Raw genomic sequence first — 17,657 nt, 5'->3', positions numbered from 1 at the left:
CTGATAATACACATTTTCTACAATAGTACCGAAGCGCTCGGCCGATACCCAACCAAATAATTGTAACAAAACCATAGCGCAATCTATTTCGATCCCAACGCCATCTATCGAGGATAAAGACAACTTGGATTATTTATTTATACTCCGTTCGGGCATTTTCTTTGTACTAAAAGTTTAATTATATTGATATAATTTTTTTCATAGCTTTTTACTATTTGTTAACTTTTTTTCGATGAATTAAAACAATAACATGAACCGAAGTCGTGTAACGATCGACATAGAATTATCTATACTCCGTTAGAGCGTTTTCTTTGTACTAAAAGTTGTATTATGTTATATTTTTCATTGCTTTTTACTATTTTGTAAAAACAAATTTCCAATGAATTAAAACAATAACATGAACTGACCAAATTGTAATTACACCATTGCGCGATCAACGCCATCTATCTACGGAGTATAGGAACAGCAGAACAAATAGATGGCGCTGTATGTCCGGAATAAATTTATTTTTTATTTTATTTTATTTTTATTTTATTTTTATTTTATTTTATTTTTATTTTATTTTTATTTTATTTTTATTTTATTTTTATTTTATTTTTATTTTATTTTATTTTAGTTTATTTTATTTTTATTTTATTTTTATTTTATTTTTATTTTTATTTTATTTTTATTTTATTTTATTTTATTTTATTTTATTTTTATTTTTATTTTATTTTATTTTTATTTTATTTTATTTTTATTTTATTTTATTTTTATTTTATTTTTATTTTATTTTTATTTTATTTTTATTTTATTTTTATTTTATTTTTATTTTATTTTTATTTTTATTTTTATTTTTATTTTTATTTTTATTTTTATTTTTATTTTTATTTTTATTTTTATTTTATTTTTATTTTTATTTTATTTTATTTTTATTTTTATTTTTATTTTATTTTTATTTTATTTTTATTTTATTTTTATTTTATTTTTATTTTTATTTTTATTTTTATTTTTATTTTTATTTTATTTTAATTTTATTTTTATTTTATTTTTATTTTATTTTTATTTTATTTTTATTTTATTTTTATTTTATTTTTATTTTATTTTTATTTTATTTTTATTTTATTTTTATTTTATTTTTTGATTTTTGAAATAAAAATATATCTATGTCCTTTCTAAGGTTCTAAACTATATCTGTACCAAATTTCAACCAAATCCGTCAAATAGTTGCGGAGATTAATGGTATAAGCATAGAATGTTCGACGTGATTCTTTAATTTAACATAACTTTTTTATTTATGAACCGATTGACATGAAACAAACACTAAATGTAAATTTAAGCATCCCACAATATATTCGTGAAAACCGCATCCAACTCGGATCAGCCGTTTCTGAGATTAGCGCGCACAGACGAACAGACAAACAGACAAACAGACAAACAGACAAACAGACAAACAGACAAACAGACAAAAAAAAAGTTAATTACATTTTTGGGTTCGACATCGACATAACAATAACCCCTGCTATTTTTTTTATTTTTATTTTCAATGTACAGACAGCACTTTTCTACGATTTTATTATATGTATTTTATTATATGTATAGATATAATCAGAAAGCTGCAAACTGCTAAGCTATCGGGAGTTATACGTGTTATTGAGAGTCAACCATAAGAGATAGACATTTGCTGTCGTGGAATATTTTTTAAACAATTTTAAGGAGAACATTTCCGTTATACATGATTCTTGTGTAGCTTTAACCATTAAGGCTGCACACGCGACGGAAGCTTAAAAAATTGAGTAAGTTCTCCTGTTTTCCCAACATTTCCTTTCACTGCTCTGCTCCTATTGATCGTAGCGTGATGAAAAGTATACTATAACCTGCCCAGGAGTATGAAGAACAATTGTACCAAGTTTCGTTGAAATCTGTCGAGTGGTTTTTGTTTCTATAAAGAACATACAGACAGACAGACAGACAGACAGACAGACAGACAGACAGACAGACAGACAGACAGACAAAAAATTTTCTGATTGCATTTTTGGCGTCAGTATCAATCACTAATCACCCGCTGATAGTTATTTTGGAAATATATTTCATGTACAGAATTGACCTCTCTACAGATTTATTATAAGTATAGATTAAAGATAAAAACTATAATAAAAATGTGTTAGTACATGCCCCACTCTCCTCCTCATAACAATAATTATATATTTTTTATTTTCATTAGCCGCGCAAAAACTTATTTGAAGGCAAAACATATTTTAAAGACGTGGCAGTGCTCGTTCGATACAGTGCACTCTGGATTATCTTGCATTTAATGCACAAAAATGTTAACGACAATATTAATAACCCTTACAGTGATAACCCTACTAGTTATATTCAGAAGTGAATTTAAAAAAGTGCGGTTTTATATCAAATTTTATTTCTACTACGTCGCTCTTAGTTCAGTATCCTTTGTAATTATACCTCTATTGTTGATTAAGCCGAAACATCACACCAATGGACCGTAAGTAGCTGCCTAATTAACTTTTTTTCTTGCATTTTTTCCAAATAATTTGACTACAAGTGTTTTGTTTTTGTGTCTCTATAGTTATTTTTATTATTTTTACGTGTAAATACTATTGTGTTTGTGCCTTATGCTGTACCAAATAAATGTATTTTCTTTCTTCTTTCTATAACAATGACCAGTTACCGATAAGTAGAAGTACCTATCCTTTATTTTAATAACAGTAGAATAATACATTGTTTTTAAACGACTCTGAAAAAAAAAAGTTCTTAGTTTGACCTGTAAGTATGTATGTGTATGTTTGTACGCGATTATCTTGCATTTGATTGAATCGATTTTGATGCAGTTTTCAGTTTCGTATTTTTCAGTCTTAGTAGATACGCATCTTAAAAAAGGAGATTTGCTCTGTAACTTTTGAAAAAAGTCTTATGTTGTTTGTAGTATGTGTTTTGCTCCTAAAACATACCTACCCTGTAATCCCCAAAACATTAATAACCACGTTTTGCAGGTTTATCTCCAGATATATGAGAGATTTTGTCGATTTCGTATACGGTTGGAAATGGCATATACGTAACAAGGAGATATTGATGGAGGACAGAGGAGCCGTCATTATTAGCAACCACCTGTCTGTTTTTGATTCATCTGGTAAGAAACGTATTAAATAGGTAGGTACTTCGCACTTTTACAATTGGTCCAATTTTCACCAGTTATCTATCTTATCAGATATCTATTTTCAACCCGGGTATGCAAACAATCAGTAAGGGGTGGACTGTAGTTTATAGAAGAATTGCAGTGCCGGCGTGATGGGCCGATGGCCCAGGGCGACAAATTCTGGGGGCGCCAAGTTGGTGTCTCTTGCCTCTCCTGGTGCAAATCCTCAGAACTGATCTCTACGCTCTGTGCATATGCATATTTTTCAGCAAAAACTAACACTTGATATTGTTTCCCTCAAGTGGTCGCCACAATATTTTCACCCGGGGTATCAGTGACCCTTACGCCGGCACTGCGAAGAAGCATACTTTAAAATGACTTAAATGCAACTGCAATCCACAAGTCACCTGCCAAGCAAATATGGCACCCCTAAGATAAACCTTGACGCTGTAGTTTTTAGGATCCCTATATAAAATCATTAATCAGTCTTCGTGTGCTTTTCCATCAGATATGTGCTATGTAGCTATGACAAACGCATCCACAGTATCGTAGCATAGCACATCTCTGGTGGAAAAGTACTCTTGTGCTTTAATTAGTAATTAAAATTATAATAATTTCAGGAATCAACCATGTGTGGGTTGTGGCAAAGAAAGTACTATTAATTGCGAAAAAAGAACTACTTCACACAGGTCCACTAGGCGTGGCGATGTACCTTTGTGGTGCAATATTCATTGATAGAAAGAACCAGAAACAGGCCTATCAAAAATTAGAAATTGCGAAGCAGTTCATGATTCAGGAAAATGTAAGTAAACATAAGTTCCTACATAATAAGTGTGGGAGAGCCACGCTTCAGCACGAATGGGCCTGCTCGACCGGAGTGATACCACACTTACCACAGCCTCACAGAAAACCGACGTGAAACAACACTAGCGTTGTGTAAGTGAGGTTACCGGAGACCCAATTCTCGATTCCCCACTAACCCTTAAATTCCTAACCCCCAAAAAGCTAGCAACACACTTGTAACGCCTCTGACGTTTCGGGTGTCCATGGGCAGCGGCAATTTCTTACCATAGGGTGATACGTGTGCTCGTATACAAAAAAAAAAGAATATGTACATAAATTATTGTTATTATTGCTTAATAGTTTTGCTCATTTATGGCTTTAATCTGTCAAGACTTTCATCACGACTTTCGACTAACATAGAGTTACAAAACAGTAATCGGCGTCACATTATCATCACCAAATTGGTATTAATTAATTAAACAAGGTTAAATTAAATAATGACTTACTAACCGGTTGAGATTATTCTTATTTACTTTACCTACTGTCGATCTACACCGGAAACTCACCGAGCGCAGTTTTCGAAGAAATATGTATAAGTAATACTAGTATTATCTATTATGACCTAAGTCTAGATAAGTATTCAATCCTCGCTCAATTTTCCACTTTTAATAGTTACTACGTAAGCCTCACGACTGCTGTAAAACCGTCTGGCACGATTTATTAATAACTCATTCTTTTTATATCATTTTAGTACAAAACATGGATATTTCCAGAAGGCACGAGGAATACGAAATGGGATGGCAAGTTGTTACCATTCAAGAAGGGTGCGTTCAATTTGGCTGTGACTGCTCAAGTGCCGATCATACCTGTTGTATTTTCACCATACTATTTCTTTGACAAGGATAAATACATTTTCAATAAAGGTTGGTTGGTACAATCGTTTTTCTGATTTCTGATTTTTCCCTACAAAAAAATTAGGTATGTCTTGTACGTCAACATTTAAGTAAGGCCAGTTTTATTAGGTTTAGAGGTTTCATTAGGTAAGTCCTTTATAACCAATAGAAAACTCATAAAGAAAGTAGATTAAATTAGTCCCATGGAGTAAGCCAATGATGGAATCAAACCCGAGGCTTTGACGAGCAGCACTCGTGATTGCGACTTGACTAACAGCAGCCGAGTTATTAATTATTAGTCATCAATGTTCTAGACTCCAGAACTCAGATAGGGCCCAGTAGGGCTGATGCCTGATCCGGAGCTGCGGACTATCTAGCGGGTTTACCGGCTCCAGCTCGAAAAGCAGGAGAAGGAACGGGGTGGTTTTTAGTCAGTAAGAGTCTGACACTTCCTTTCGCCTCGCCCAAGGCGGGAGAAGACATTGGATGATTTTCCCCCCTCAAAAAAAAATACTCCAGAACTAATAACTAGAACTAATAACGTCTACAATCTAGACTAACGTCACTAAGTTTATTATTTATAGGTTTAGAAGTCCTATCTACTAAGTTCTAAAATCTAAACAAAATCCATTCCAGGCCACGTCATACTGCAATGTCTAGAGCCAGTGCCAACAGTAGGACTTACACTGGACGACGTGCCGGCCCTCAGCAACCGCTTGCACCAGATCATATCTCGGACTTTCGAACAACTGTCCAAAGAAGTTCTGTTTGACTCAAGAGACAAGTGATACGGGAAAACTTGCGAAACTTAGTTAAGACCGTGATAAATTATTACTGTTGTTAAGCGCTAGAGACTATAATTTTTAGTTTGTAGATTTATTGTTAATGTACGTACCTAAACTTTATGATATACATGAGATAAAGACTTTTATGACTAATACCGGTTTAATTGTTATCCAAATCGAATGATTGACGTCATTGATATTATCTATATCCTTTTATTAAATTAGTTTAAATGAACTTATAAAATATCAGAACTTCTGTGTATGAGAAGAAAAGTACTGAACTTAATATGATTTTATTAAATTCAATCATTACAAAATGTTCAAATTCATTTGAATTTAAAGCCAAAAGGTTTTGTTTCTATACGTATCTATCTACAACTAAGTTATATTATTCAAGTATTAACGGAATGAAGTACCTATTAACAGAATATTGGTAATAATTAAAGTATATTCATTACAAGATCACAAGTAAATACAAGTAAGAGTAAAATGTTTTTTAAATTGATTTTCTTTATTTCCTTTTTGCAACAAGTCGATGTTTGGAACGTTCCGAAACGCTTTCTTTTTGACGTCAAACTTACGCTCAAATACTGGACGAATCTTTTAAAGTCACTGGAACGCACTCTCCAAACAACAGTATTTCGTTTCTCATGATTGGTTGCGCGCTATAGGATTTATTTCAGTTTTGTGTTTATTTTTGTTTTTAGAAGCTTGACGGTTTTTATTGTTCACTGATAATAAGTTACATGTTCAATTGAAAATGTGGGACAAAATCATATACATGATAGTGATTCTCATAGTTACGTACATTTTAAAACAATTGTTTTCTGAAACACCGAATTTTGTGAAATTTAAATCGAAATTCCTTTTGTTTTATATCTGGACTTCTGTAACAGCAGTGATATTGTTGCCGTTTTTTGTGTTTAATCCGAAAAATGTGAAAAATTCGCTGTAAGTATTCATATAATTATCGTTTGTTTCGTATGTAATAACCCCCTGAATGCTGAAAGATTCGTCACCGCTTCTGTTGATAGCTTTGTACGTTACGTTGATTCATCGATGCATTTAAATGGGGTTTTCCAAACACTATTATATTAATGTAAACATAGATAGGACTATTTGAATCCCAATCCTTTTGGTATTCACCTGTAACTCAAATTTGTTTACAGATTTGGATCACAAATAGTGAAACATGTAACCAAAGTCATTGAAGTGAAATGGCTATTAAGAAATGGGAAAGTATTAGCTGAAGACCGTGGAGCTGTTGTTGTTTCTAATCACCAATCTTCTATTGACATTCTGGGTAAAACAAAAATTTTAATTTTTATCTTTATTCATTACCTAACAATATTTCTTTGTTCCTTTATTCATTAAAAACCATTTTGACCTTAAAGTCTAGAGTCTAGAACATATTACCATTTAAAAAAGAATGAGGTAATAATTCCTTTGCATTTTTGGGCGAGCTGTGTGGGTGGGAAGTGGCAATACATAGACCAAAGACAATTTTATTATGTAAGACTCGTTGTAACCTGTCTTCTATAACACTGGCTGCAAAAAAAATGTGTAGCATTTATTATTTGTATGTTCTACCTGTTTATCAATGTCTATCCTCGTGTAATATTGCTCTGATGTCATCTAATGATCTTAGGGTCAATTGCCAATTGTCGGGCTTACAAAATCTAGTATGTATATTATAATGCCTTGTATACACTATTAACAATTGTAGCGTACAAGAATTTAAAATGCAGTATTCATTTTGTTTTCATTATAACAATAACTGTAGACATTTTTATATTCAAAGAATTTATGGTTTAAATGTAGACAGCATTGTTTTAAAGCAATATAAAAATATCAATTACACACAATTACTATTGTTAAATTTAATAATAAATTCTAAGGCAAATTCATTTAAAAATGAACTGGTTGCACTTAAATGATCTTATCATATTTTTCTGTAGATAATTCCGAGAGCAAATGTTCCGATAGAGGTGTGGACAAATTTAATCTTATTAGCAATATCTGAAACATCTGTATCAACAGTTGAGTTTGAATTCAATAGCCTTGATAATAAAGTAGGACATTCCGTACCACCTTACTTTAAATAAGATAAGAATTTCCGTGCGGAACAGTTACAATCAATAATCAAAAATATAGAAAATGATAAGCTGATTGTATAACTTGCTGACATACTGACATAATGTACCTACTAGAGCCCATTTATCTATTGTCTATAAAGACTAATAATATTCTATAATAGCATAACTATATATTTTTCATATAACTAATGTGGATGACTCACAATTCTTGCTTGAAAAGGTAGATGACTCACAGAAAGAAATGTAATAATGGCTAGAGAAATTTTAAGATTAATTTTTTCTTAATGTATTCAAAACCTATAAGGTATTTCTGTTTGTTTACATTGGCTTTAGTTACTGCAATCTGCATTCAACAGGATACGATAATGTATATAGTTTTATTCTATCATGGATAAAGCTAGCAAAAATGATAATATACCAGAAGCATGTTATTTAACATTCATTTGTCTCTGCCTACCCCAATGAAACACAGGCATTGCAAATTTCGCACCGCCTCAAGCTATTTGTACTTCCACAACAAATTCAAGACCAAAAGTTGCCAAATCGGTCCAGCCATTCTCGACTTTTAGTGAGACTAACAAACAGCAATTGATTTTTATATAATATAGAGATGAACACTAACTTAAGCTTTAAACAATTTCTAATATTCCAGGTATGTTCAATATCTGGCATGTAGCTGACAAAGTGGCAGCTATAGCGAGAAAAGAAATATTCTATGTGTGGCCATTCGGCCTGGCCGCATATTTAGCTGGAGTGGTCTTCATTGACAGGAACAACTCTAAAGATGCTTACAAGCAATTGAAAATCACATCTGAAGTCATGATAAAAAATAAGGTGAGTGGTTAACATGTTAAACACTGCATTGGTTATTGTTGATCTGTGGTTTTCTTTGAACTGTTTTCTGTTGTTAGTTAAAAAATTCATTTGTATAGCTGCAAAGGTATCATTGTAAATGGAGTTTTTTTTTTAACTCGTTGCAGTTTGGTTCTATTCCATCATCTAGAAAAGTGACCATTAGGTCCTAAGTATTGCTACGGAGTGGACTTCTCGGTCTAGTTTGAATGACCCTCGAGATCTCGATAATATTTATTTTATTTAACATGACTAAGTACTTTCATGGTACTGTCAATTCTAACTTTTAACTCCATTTTATGTTTCATGTTCTATGTATTAGGTATTTTATATATATTTATACATACGAATTTCAATAATTCGCGTAAAAAATTATTGTTAAAGAATTTATTTTATTTTGTTACCAAATCGCAAATACATACATTATGTTACTACTAAAGTGCTAATGCCTCGATGAATTAATATTTTAAAAGGCAGACAAATGAAAAATTTTGATTGACGTCTTGGCAACGTTTGTTGTATATGCTGGTAATCCGATTTTAGATTTCACTCATAATAACTACTTGTTAATAATGTCAGAAGATTAACAGACTTCTTTGCTCACATACATCAACATACCGTGATATTTCCACTGCGGGATTTACCTCATCTATTAATGAGAAGAATTACTTTTTCCTGGACAAGTGTTTAGTCTAGTCTCTTTAGTGTTTAAAAACTTTGCCCCACACTAGGATTTTCTCCTGTCTCGTGGATTCGTTTACAATCATACAAGTTCACTTACACATGACACCCAGACACAACAATTTGTGGATCGCACAAAGAGTTGTTCCGTGCGAGAATCGCACCCACTACATGTTACAAGGCAGCCAACTGGCTGCCTTGTAACATGTAGTGGGCCTTGTAACATATAGTTGCCCAGCCACCGTCACCATTGAATCTACGTTGATGGGGCCTCTAATCACTAAACTGGGTAGTTTTAAAGATTCAGGTGTATTAGAATATGCTGCTCTTCGGCCTCTATCCTTGCTATCCCTTCATTGGCTCTAAAACACTCGCTTGTAGAGTAGGACATCAGTGACAAAATGTTTTCTACTCTGTCGTAACAACAGAACTTTGATCACATGCCGAGTACAATCTGGGTTGCAATCTCCGAATCCATGTAAATGGGTAGTACGTGGGTACTGAGTTTAAAACTTTCGAAAGCAGTGTACATCAATCAGAACCCTTAGTACCTACGAGTGTGCTATACGTTTAAAGTAATCGAAACGGTTGGTTTATTCGAGCCGGCCAAACAGAGGGCTTAGTACGAGTTTATTTTATGTTTAATGAGATCAAAACGAGAGTGCGTTTGACGCTCTGATTGGTGGGATTATTCGTGCCGGCCAATCAAAATGCCGAACGCGCTCTCGTTTCGATTACTTAAAACTTAAAGCAAACTCATACTGAGGGTACAGGGCCATAAAATCCTCTGTTGTACCAAATAATGCTTGATAGTATGAAGTACATGTAATGAATGATAACAGTAGACAAATATTTGTGTATTGATAACTGTCCTCTCTCTCCTTGCAGACAAAGATTTGGCTGTTCCCCGAGGGAACAAGGAACAAAGACTTCACAAAGCTGCTGCCGTTCAAAAAGGGCGCCTTCAACATAGCGGTTGCTGCCCAAGTGCCAATCATCCCTGTTGTGTTCTCGCCCTATTATTTTATTAACAGAAAGAAATATATCTTTAACAAAGGTATGTGTAAAGTTGTTAAAATATGGCAACGGAACATAAATCAATAATATACTTGTACATATAAATTATAGCAAATGCAAACAAGCAAGGTGAAGAAAACTCACGCTCTAATAATACAGTCTGAAGTAATAGTTAATACATTGTACTCGTGCCGTCACGAAATGTCGACATTACGGGCCGACGTCCATCAACACTAGATAAATAACTAAAGCTATTATTTACTCGTACATCATTCTTTTAAAAAGACATTTGACAACTTCGTCTGGTGTTTGTATTTATTTATTCAAAGATGTCAATCAACGGGTCTAATCAAGGAGACGCGACCTCGACCCAGTTGGGGAAAGGCCAGGAGAAAGAGTGTTAATTATAATGCTTGTATGTTACAGGCCATGCGATCATCCAGTGTCTGGACCCGGTCCCGACTGAGGGACTTACTATGGAGGACGTGCCGGCGTTAATAAACAAAGTACGCAACTCCATGGACGCGGCGTACAAAGAACTCTCCAAGGAGGTGCTGAGCTCCCTGCCGCCGAACTACCCGCTCGCGACCGATTGAAGCAACATGCCACCACCGGTACCACCTAATATTACATTTAATCAATATTAAGCTTTTACGTCAACAAGTATTGTTGGCTCGTGAAATGTTTGTACTATACTTTATAGTGAGCATTCCAATCGCAAGAAATATGATATTTCTGTGATTTTATACTAGGGATTTATTTATATAACTTGTCTAATAATTAATCTATAATATTTAAGGCACACTATTGTGTTTTACCTTACGAATTACCGACATTTTTATTTGATGTCCAATTTGGCAGTTGTTTTCATATTGCTAAAGTGCATATCATGTAAAAAGGTAACGTAACAAGTCGCATAATTGCTATCAGCACTATTGTAGTTAATATTTTATTTATATAGAACTTGTATGAAGTATTATTTTTGTAAAATGTATATTTAGTTCAATATTTCTTATGTATACTTTGGCTGGAACGCTTATAAAGTGCTGAGCCGGGGCGCGTCATAATGTTTTACAGTAAAGGTGACTCGAGGCTAGGAGGGAGACATGTATCAAGTAGTTACTATAGAATGTTAAGGAACAATTAGACCGGTTAATTAGCACTCTACAGATGATTTAGTTGCGACAGGCGGCACGCCGCGACTATCATTTGTAGTGATGACCTTTTTTTGTATTCACATCACACTTGCATTGTAGCTGTTTGTTTCTGCACCAGTGCAGTGTGGAATTTTAATCACTCGTTAAGCAACATCGCACATTAACTTGACTGAAGCAATTACCATTTCAGTATTTGAACAATGTTCCACTAGTGAACTGCTTTTTAATGTTTAGTTAATAGTTATACTTACCGTAGTGTTGTGTTGACAAATTTCTTGTTATTGAAAATTCTTCCTTACATTAAAGCGCACAATGTACATTATTGAATTTCATTGTCCGTAGCAGTAGGATGTACCAGCATGCAATGTTTTATTAAACATACTGTGCATTGCATGCGTTTATGAAATCATTGTCAACAATTTTGGTGCAATATTTTAAAATTTTAATTAATTTCCGTGTCTATTTAAAAATTCTAAATGAAACTATAATTTTGTGCCATTCTACAATAAAATGGCGTGTATGTGGAAAATCTATGAATATTTAAATAAATATGTTATTATAGGTGAACACCGTGAGTACTTATCGTTTACATATTCCAACCATTCGTGTGGTATACGTATAAGTTCTTTATAAAATATTAATAACAGAAACCTAATGTGTACCTAGCCTTTATAAAAAGAGGTCGACATACGCTACATAATTTACTTCGACCTTTAAAAACCAATAATTGTACCCTACGTCTTAGTCTAAACGCTTCATAGTATAATCTACAGTATTATTTATTGTATGCATCGCTTAGATTCAAATATCGCGCCTTAATAGTTATTCTAAAGTCGCTCCAACGTTTAGTTAAGATTTATTTAGGCTACGTTCCTCAATGAAACCTTTTTACTCTCTAGTCATTGAAACGTCTAAAAGTGAAGTCATTTCTATGTGCTTTGCATAACTAAGGACCTCTAGAACAATCACTTAAACAAACATGTAATAAATTACACAAACAACGTTATATAAATTCAATGCACGTTATAATCAATTCTGTTTCCCAAAAAAACAAAGTTTGTAAAGGAAAGTTTCTCGCCCTAAAGTAATTTATTACCTAACAACAACACCATGTAACCAAATGCGACGGCTAATCTATAAAATTTGCAATTATTATTCTTTTCCTACAGTTGTTCGTCAAAGAAAACGCGTTAAAAACTCATCAAGATACTCGATTAATCTTCTTAGTAAGTAGATTATGAAAAAATATGAATTTAAATACGTGAAGTTACCAAATTTCGTCTCATTTTGTCTATAGATAACGTTCGAATATTTTTATTATTAATGTGTATTAAAATTACGGTGCCATTTAAACCTACGCTAACTTATTTCTAATTACATTTTGTCGAGATATAATGGGACCATATTATTTTAGACCCATTGTACTTACTTATTCTACTGTACCCTTAGTACGAGTTTGCTTTACGTTTAAAGTAATCGAAACGAGAGCTTTGATTGGCCGGCTCAAATAAACCAACCAATAAGAGCGCCGAACGCGCTTTCGTTTCGATTACTTTTAATTACACACTCATACTAAGGGTACTGATATATGCATTAATTTTTACTGATCGCATGCAACATGTATTATTTTATTTTTGTAGTAGAATACATATATACTTTCGATAAAACGTCTACATTATGTTTGATATAAAAAATATACGAGTAAATTGTTATATTCTACTAATGTAATATGTAGTTATGAAAATATAATCTACATTTCGAATTTCATAATAATATTTTTATAATAATAACGATTTATTAGTAATAGTATTTATTAATATTTATAAAAAAAAATGAAATTAGTCGTGTCAAAATAAATTGGAATAAATTGCTCAGCCAAAAACAGAAAAAATAATATTATAGGTAGGCGTAAAAATGTAATCGTCACGAAATACAATATTCAATAGAAAATTAGGATTTTTTTAAATTTCAATTAGTCATTATTGGTATTTTAGCAACCAAAGATTTTTAAATGTCCAAAAAAGTATTGCATTTTATAAAGAATATGTGAACATTTCAAAAAGGAGATTTTAATATTATATTACAATTAAAAAATCCTTCTTCGGCTTCGTACGAGTTTGTTTTACGTTAAACGAATTCATTGGAAATGGCCAATCAGATCGCCGATCGCGGTCTCGTTTCAATCTTGTTCAACAAAAAACAAACTCGTACTTAGGACACTGATGTATCTATTCAATGGTAAATATATCCAAGTTTTTATCAACTTATATCAGATCAAAATTCAGTTCCAATTTGAACTTTATTTTCATACCACTAGAGTGGCAATTAAATAATCAGCTTTAGCTTAATAAGTACCATTATAAAGTAAATGTCTAATATCTCAGTACTATACATGTATTAGCTCAATATTGTATTATTTACTCTCCTATTATCGTTATTAATAAACTATTATGTAACAATATGTTTAGTTATGGCATTATTATTCTTATTATATGTAAATGTATGCCATATTAAATTTTAAACACTACCTATGTACAGCACATGAAGGCTAAATATTTAGGATAACACAATGAGATTAACGCCCAAATACTGAAACGCTACTCAATTTTAAGTTGTCTTAAATATCTGTCTTTTATAAAGAATTTGTAGCGACAGAACTATTTTTGAGAGTGTTTTAAAATTTAGTGGCGTTTGAGTATTTGAATATAAACCTTTTTTCCTAGCCAATTAATAGATGCTATATAACCTTCATTGTGCTATAATTTAATAATTTACTTTATAATTGTAACTGGCTGAAAAGTGGGTGATATGTCATAAAGGTGCACCTAATTATCCCTTTGGGGAATAAAACTTATGTTATATTAAGATCAATTCATATTAGGGCTGAGTTTAAGTTTCATTCTGAAATGACATAGGAAATTCACTCTTATCTCCTCAGTATAAGGCACATTTTCCTTCTGAGATCAAAATTAGCGTTAGATGAGTATTTTCCTTCTCAGTCGAGCGTCTCTTGTTTTTATCTAGATGGAAAATACAACGTCATATATTAATTTTAGAATGAATATGTACCTTACTGTGTGGAGATAAGGGTTATTTTCCTATAACATTTCAGACTGAAGTTTCTACTCGTTGCCTAATATGAATTGACTAACTTTTCATCCAATATTTTAATGTATTTTAACGCTTCTGACATGCCATTCGATATTAATCGCAACCCATAATATTACATGGATTTTAATTATACGATTTTAAGTTAGCTTTAGTAGAGCGCATTTTGAAAATGCGTTAAACTGTTTTAGATAGTTATTGTGTATAATTGTATTATGCTTTTGAATTAGATATCAGTTGATGTTTATTATGTGTGTAAAATTTTAGTTTAGTTGCTATGTCATGCAGCGTTTTGAGTATTCATTTAGATGTTAAAATTGAATAGATTTGTCAATCACGATAATGTTTGATAAAATATAGAAACCGTCACTGTTATGTCAACCAGTAGTATCGTAGATCTACGCAAGACATTGATTATTATGTTATCGGCTTACTCATTGACGAGAAATTCGACTAGTTTCAAGCCATGCTAGAGACACTATCCATGAGCAGTATTTCGCGACACACGACGCGGCGATTGTCGCGCTGTTACTAGTACAGTGGTACAGCTTGGCTTGAAACTAGTCGAGTTCCACGTCTAACAGTTACGTCAGTAAGTCGATAACATAATAATTAAATTAGAATGTCTCACGAAAGTATTTTCTATTCTGTCTCATATACCGACAGACAAGAGAGGTTAATATAGACAAAAAAATTGTAAGGAATTCTGTACAATATTTACCCAACCATCATTTAAATGAATACTACAAGACGTGCTTAAAATGAGTGCTATTTTCACCATAATTACTTTGTATTACTATAGACTTGTACCTTTTAAAACTACATCACAATTCTACGTCAAAAATGAAGTATTTTAAATCTAGTCTTTATGACAACAGTAATACGGAATATATTAAAACTTAAAGGGAAGATAATGAATTTAAATGGAAGCATTTGAGACTATGAAACGTTTTTGAGAATCATACGAGTATGTATAAAGTACTTAGAACATACTTTGGGAGCTTAAACATTAACAAATTGTGTTTGAGTATAACGCTAAAATCATAAGTTAAGTTTCTTAAGTTCTCTTTTATCGCTGTATTGTAAAAGTTCTTATAAATTAATTATTGCAAACATAGATAAATAAAAATCATCTGTTTCAAACGAATTGAAATAATGTAACTAAAATCGAATTAGAAACCAAACCGTTTGCCACTCATCTATATTAAATCTTATGATTTTTGTTGCTACTGCCATTGTAAATTACTAATGATATCAAAAAATATCGAACAAAATCTAAACTGCTTATTCCTAGGCAATTTACTCTTCTAATGATCAACAGAAATGCCCTTAAACTTATTATAATTTAGTATAACTTAATATTTTTAGTGCCCTATACATTTTTATAGTGCTTGTCATATTCCTTTGTTGTTATTTAACAAACAGACAAATATTGTTAATGCATTTAGCATATAATAGAAATCGATAAAATATAGCCCTAACAATTCATAGTATATCATCTATTTTACCGTTAGACCAAGGTGGCGCGACTGGTCGCCGTAACCAACAAAATGTATACAGTTCTATAGAAAGTTACTCATCTGGTGTCCCCTTGGTTGAGCAACCAATATGGCGACGTGACCAATTCGAACGCCAGTACTTAAAGATCCATCTTGGTACTGATGCAGTGTGGTATAGGGTCTCTGGTGTCTAGTTAGGTAGCTTACGGACATCACAATGGCACTATTGGTTGTCCTAGTGAATGAAGTGGTCCTATTAATGCCTATGTAGAAAAGAACACACGTTCCATATAAAATATGTACTGATATAAAGCTGCATATAGTTAAAATCCCATAGTAATCTCAGCCACCATATTTGGGAAGATTTCATAGCGTGAAGGCGATACTTTACCCATCTCAGCCGTTAAATTCTGTTCTGCAGTTGTACTTACCAATTCAGCCATTGCCACATATAAATCGACATCATTATAACACACATACTATATATGAGTTACAACTCTATATAAATATATCATGTATTATTAAAAAAACATGACATTAATTAGCCGGAAACATACAACAACGAGCTGACTTTTGTACAGCAATTACATTACATATAAAATAAAATAATATATGCTATTATGTGTATTATATTATTGTGCTACTGATAGTAATTTTATTGTATATACATCCGCTTTTATGTCATGGACTTTTAGAAATACCTGATGTAATATTTATTTCTATTAGAAAAGTTTGTCTCTTAACATCAGATACATTATAAAATAACAAGCACCACACATATATTTATTTGTCACACAATATTGTCTGTTTGTTAGTCTTTTATGCCATATTATGTGTTATGTACTTCATAATTATCATTATAACAGTCAAAAAGCCTTCATTTTAGTTCCTTAAAAAGATATAAAGTGAGATTATGGAACTAAATTACTTAATTTCCTAAAACGCTATGGCACAGTCACCTTTAAATAGGTTTTAGAAAACTTTTACAATAAAGTACTTTTGTATTTAACGAACATATCTGATGGTTTTGACTTTTGTGCCATTTTTAATATTATACCTTCAAACGATCGATCGAAATACCAAATTTTTATTCAGAAAAAATAATGTCATTAGAACTTCAGACTGGATATTTACCATGTTTATTAATGTCTATGAGTTTCCGATATTTCGGCACTGTTGCTAGCGCCATGATTACGGATGAACTCTATAAACATGGTAAATATCCCGTCCCAAGTTCTAATGATATTGTTAGTGACCATGTCAGTTTTAAAACTTACTGTTTTTTTTATAATATTTTATCGGTTTTCGATTAACTTGATGTCTTATTTCCGAAAATATAACTTCGATGTTTTATGTGATATGTATAAATTCGAAAATGCAATCGAAAGCATAATGTGTATTATTGATTTTTTGTTCCTTAAATACCAAAATTGTCTACAGAAATAATAGCTATGCAAGGTAAAATAATAATAATAAATAGCTAGTAAGGTCATTTATAATGTGTCTTAAATAATACTATCTAGTACCTAATTCAAATGTATCCGTGTGAAAATTCTGTAGGAAAAAAAAAACGACGATGAAATGTATATTTTTACATATTTTCGTATGTGAAATCTTTTCAATAAAAAGAAATCACAGGGTAAAAGCATTTTT

At 31.9% G+C, this 17,657-nt stretch overlaps 2 protein-coding genes across 2 annotated transcripts; both read left to right on the top strand.

Moving 5' to 3' along the window:
• The first annotated feature begins 2,224 nt into the window (after positions 1-2,224).
• Positions 2,225-5,747, top strand: LOC118262433 (1-acyl-sn-glycerol-3-phosphate acyltransferase beta). The gene is made up of 5 exons (XM_035573771.2): positions 2,225-2,482; positions 2,991-3,127; positions 3,754-3,935; positions 4,668-4,839; positions 5,446-5,747. The coding sequence occupies exons 1-5, from the start codon at positions 2,304-2,306 to the stop codon at positions 5,595-5,597; spliced, it is 822 nt and encodes a 273-aa protein (XP_035429664.2). The 5' UTR covers positions 2,225-2,303; the 3' UTR covers positions 5,598-5,747.
• A 445-nt stretch (positions 5,748-6,192) lies between these two features.
• Positions 6,193-17,649, top strand: LOC118262432 (1-acyl-sn-glycerol-3-phosphate acyltransferase alpha). Its single transcript, XM_035573770.2, has 5 exons — positions 6,193-6,545; positions 6,764-6,897; positions 8,343-8,524; positions 10,112-10,280; positions 10,667-17,649. Exons 1-5 carry the CDS (start codon positions 6,355-6,357, stop codon positions 10,834-10,836), a joined length of 846 nt encoding a protein of 281 aa, XP_035429663.2. The 5' UTR covers positions 6,193-6,354; the 3' UTR covers positions 10,837-17,649.
• The last annotated feature ends 8 nt before the right edge of the window (positions 17,650-17,657 follow it).

Source organism: Spodoptera frugiperda, chromosome 12, assembly GCF_023101765.2.
Source record: "Spodoptera frugiperda isolate SF20-4 chromosome 12, AGI-APGP_CSIRO_Sfru_2.0, whole genome shotgun sequence".
NCBI lineage: Eukaryota > Metazoa > Arthropoda > Insecta > Lepidoptera > Noctuidae > Spodoptera > Spodoptera frugiperda.
The sequence above is the reverse complement of the archived record's forward strand: the minus strand, read 5'-3'. Positions and strand labels throughout refer to the sequence as shown.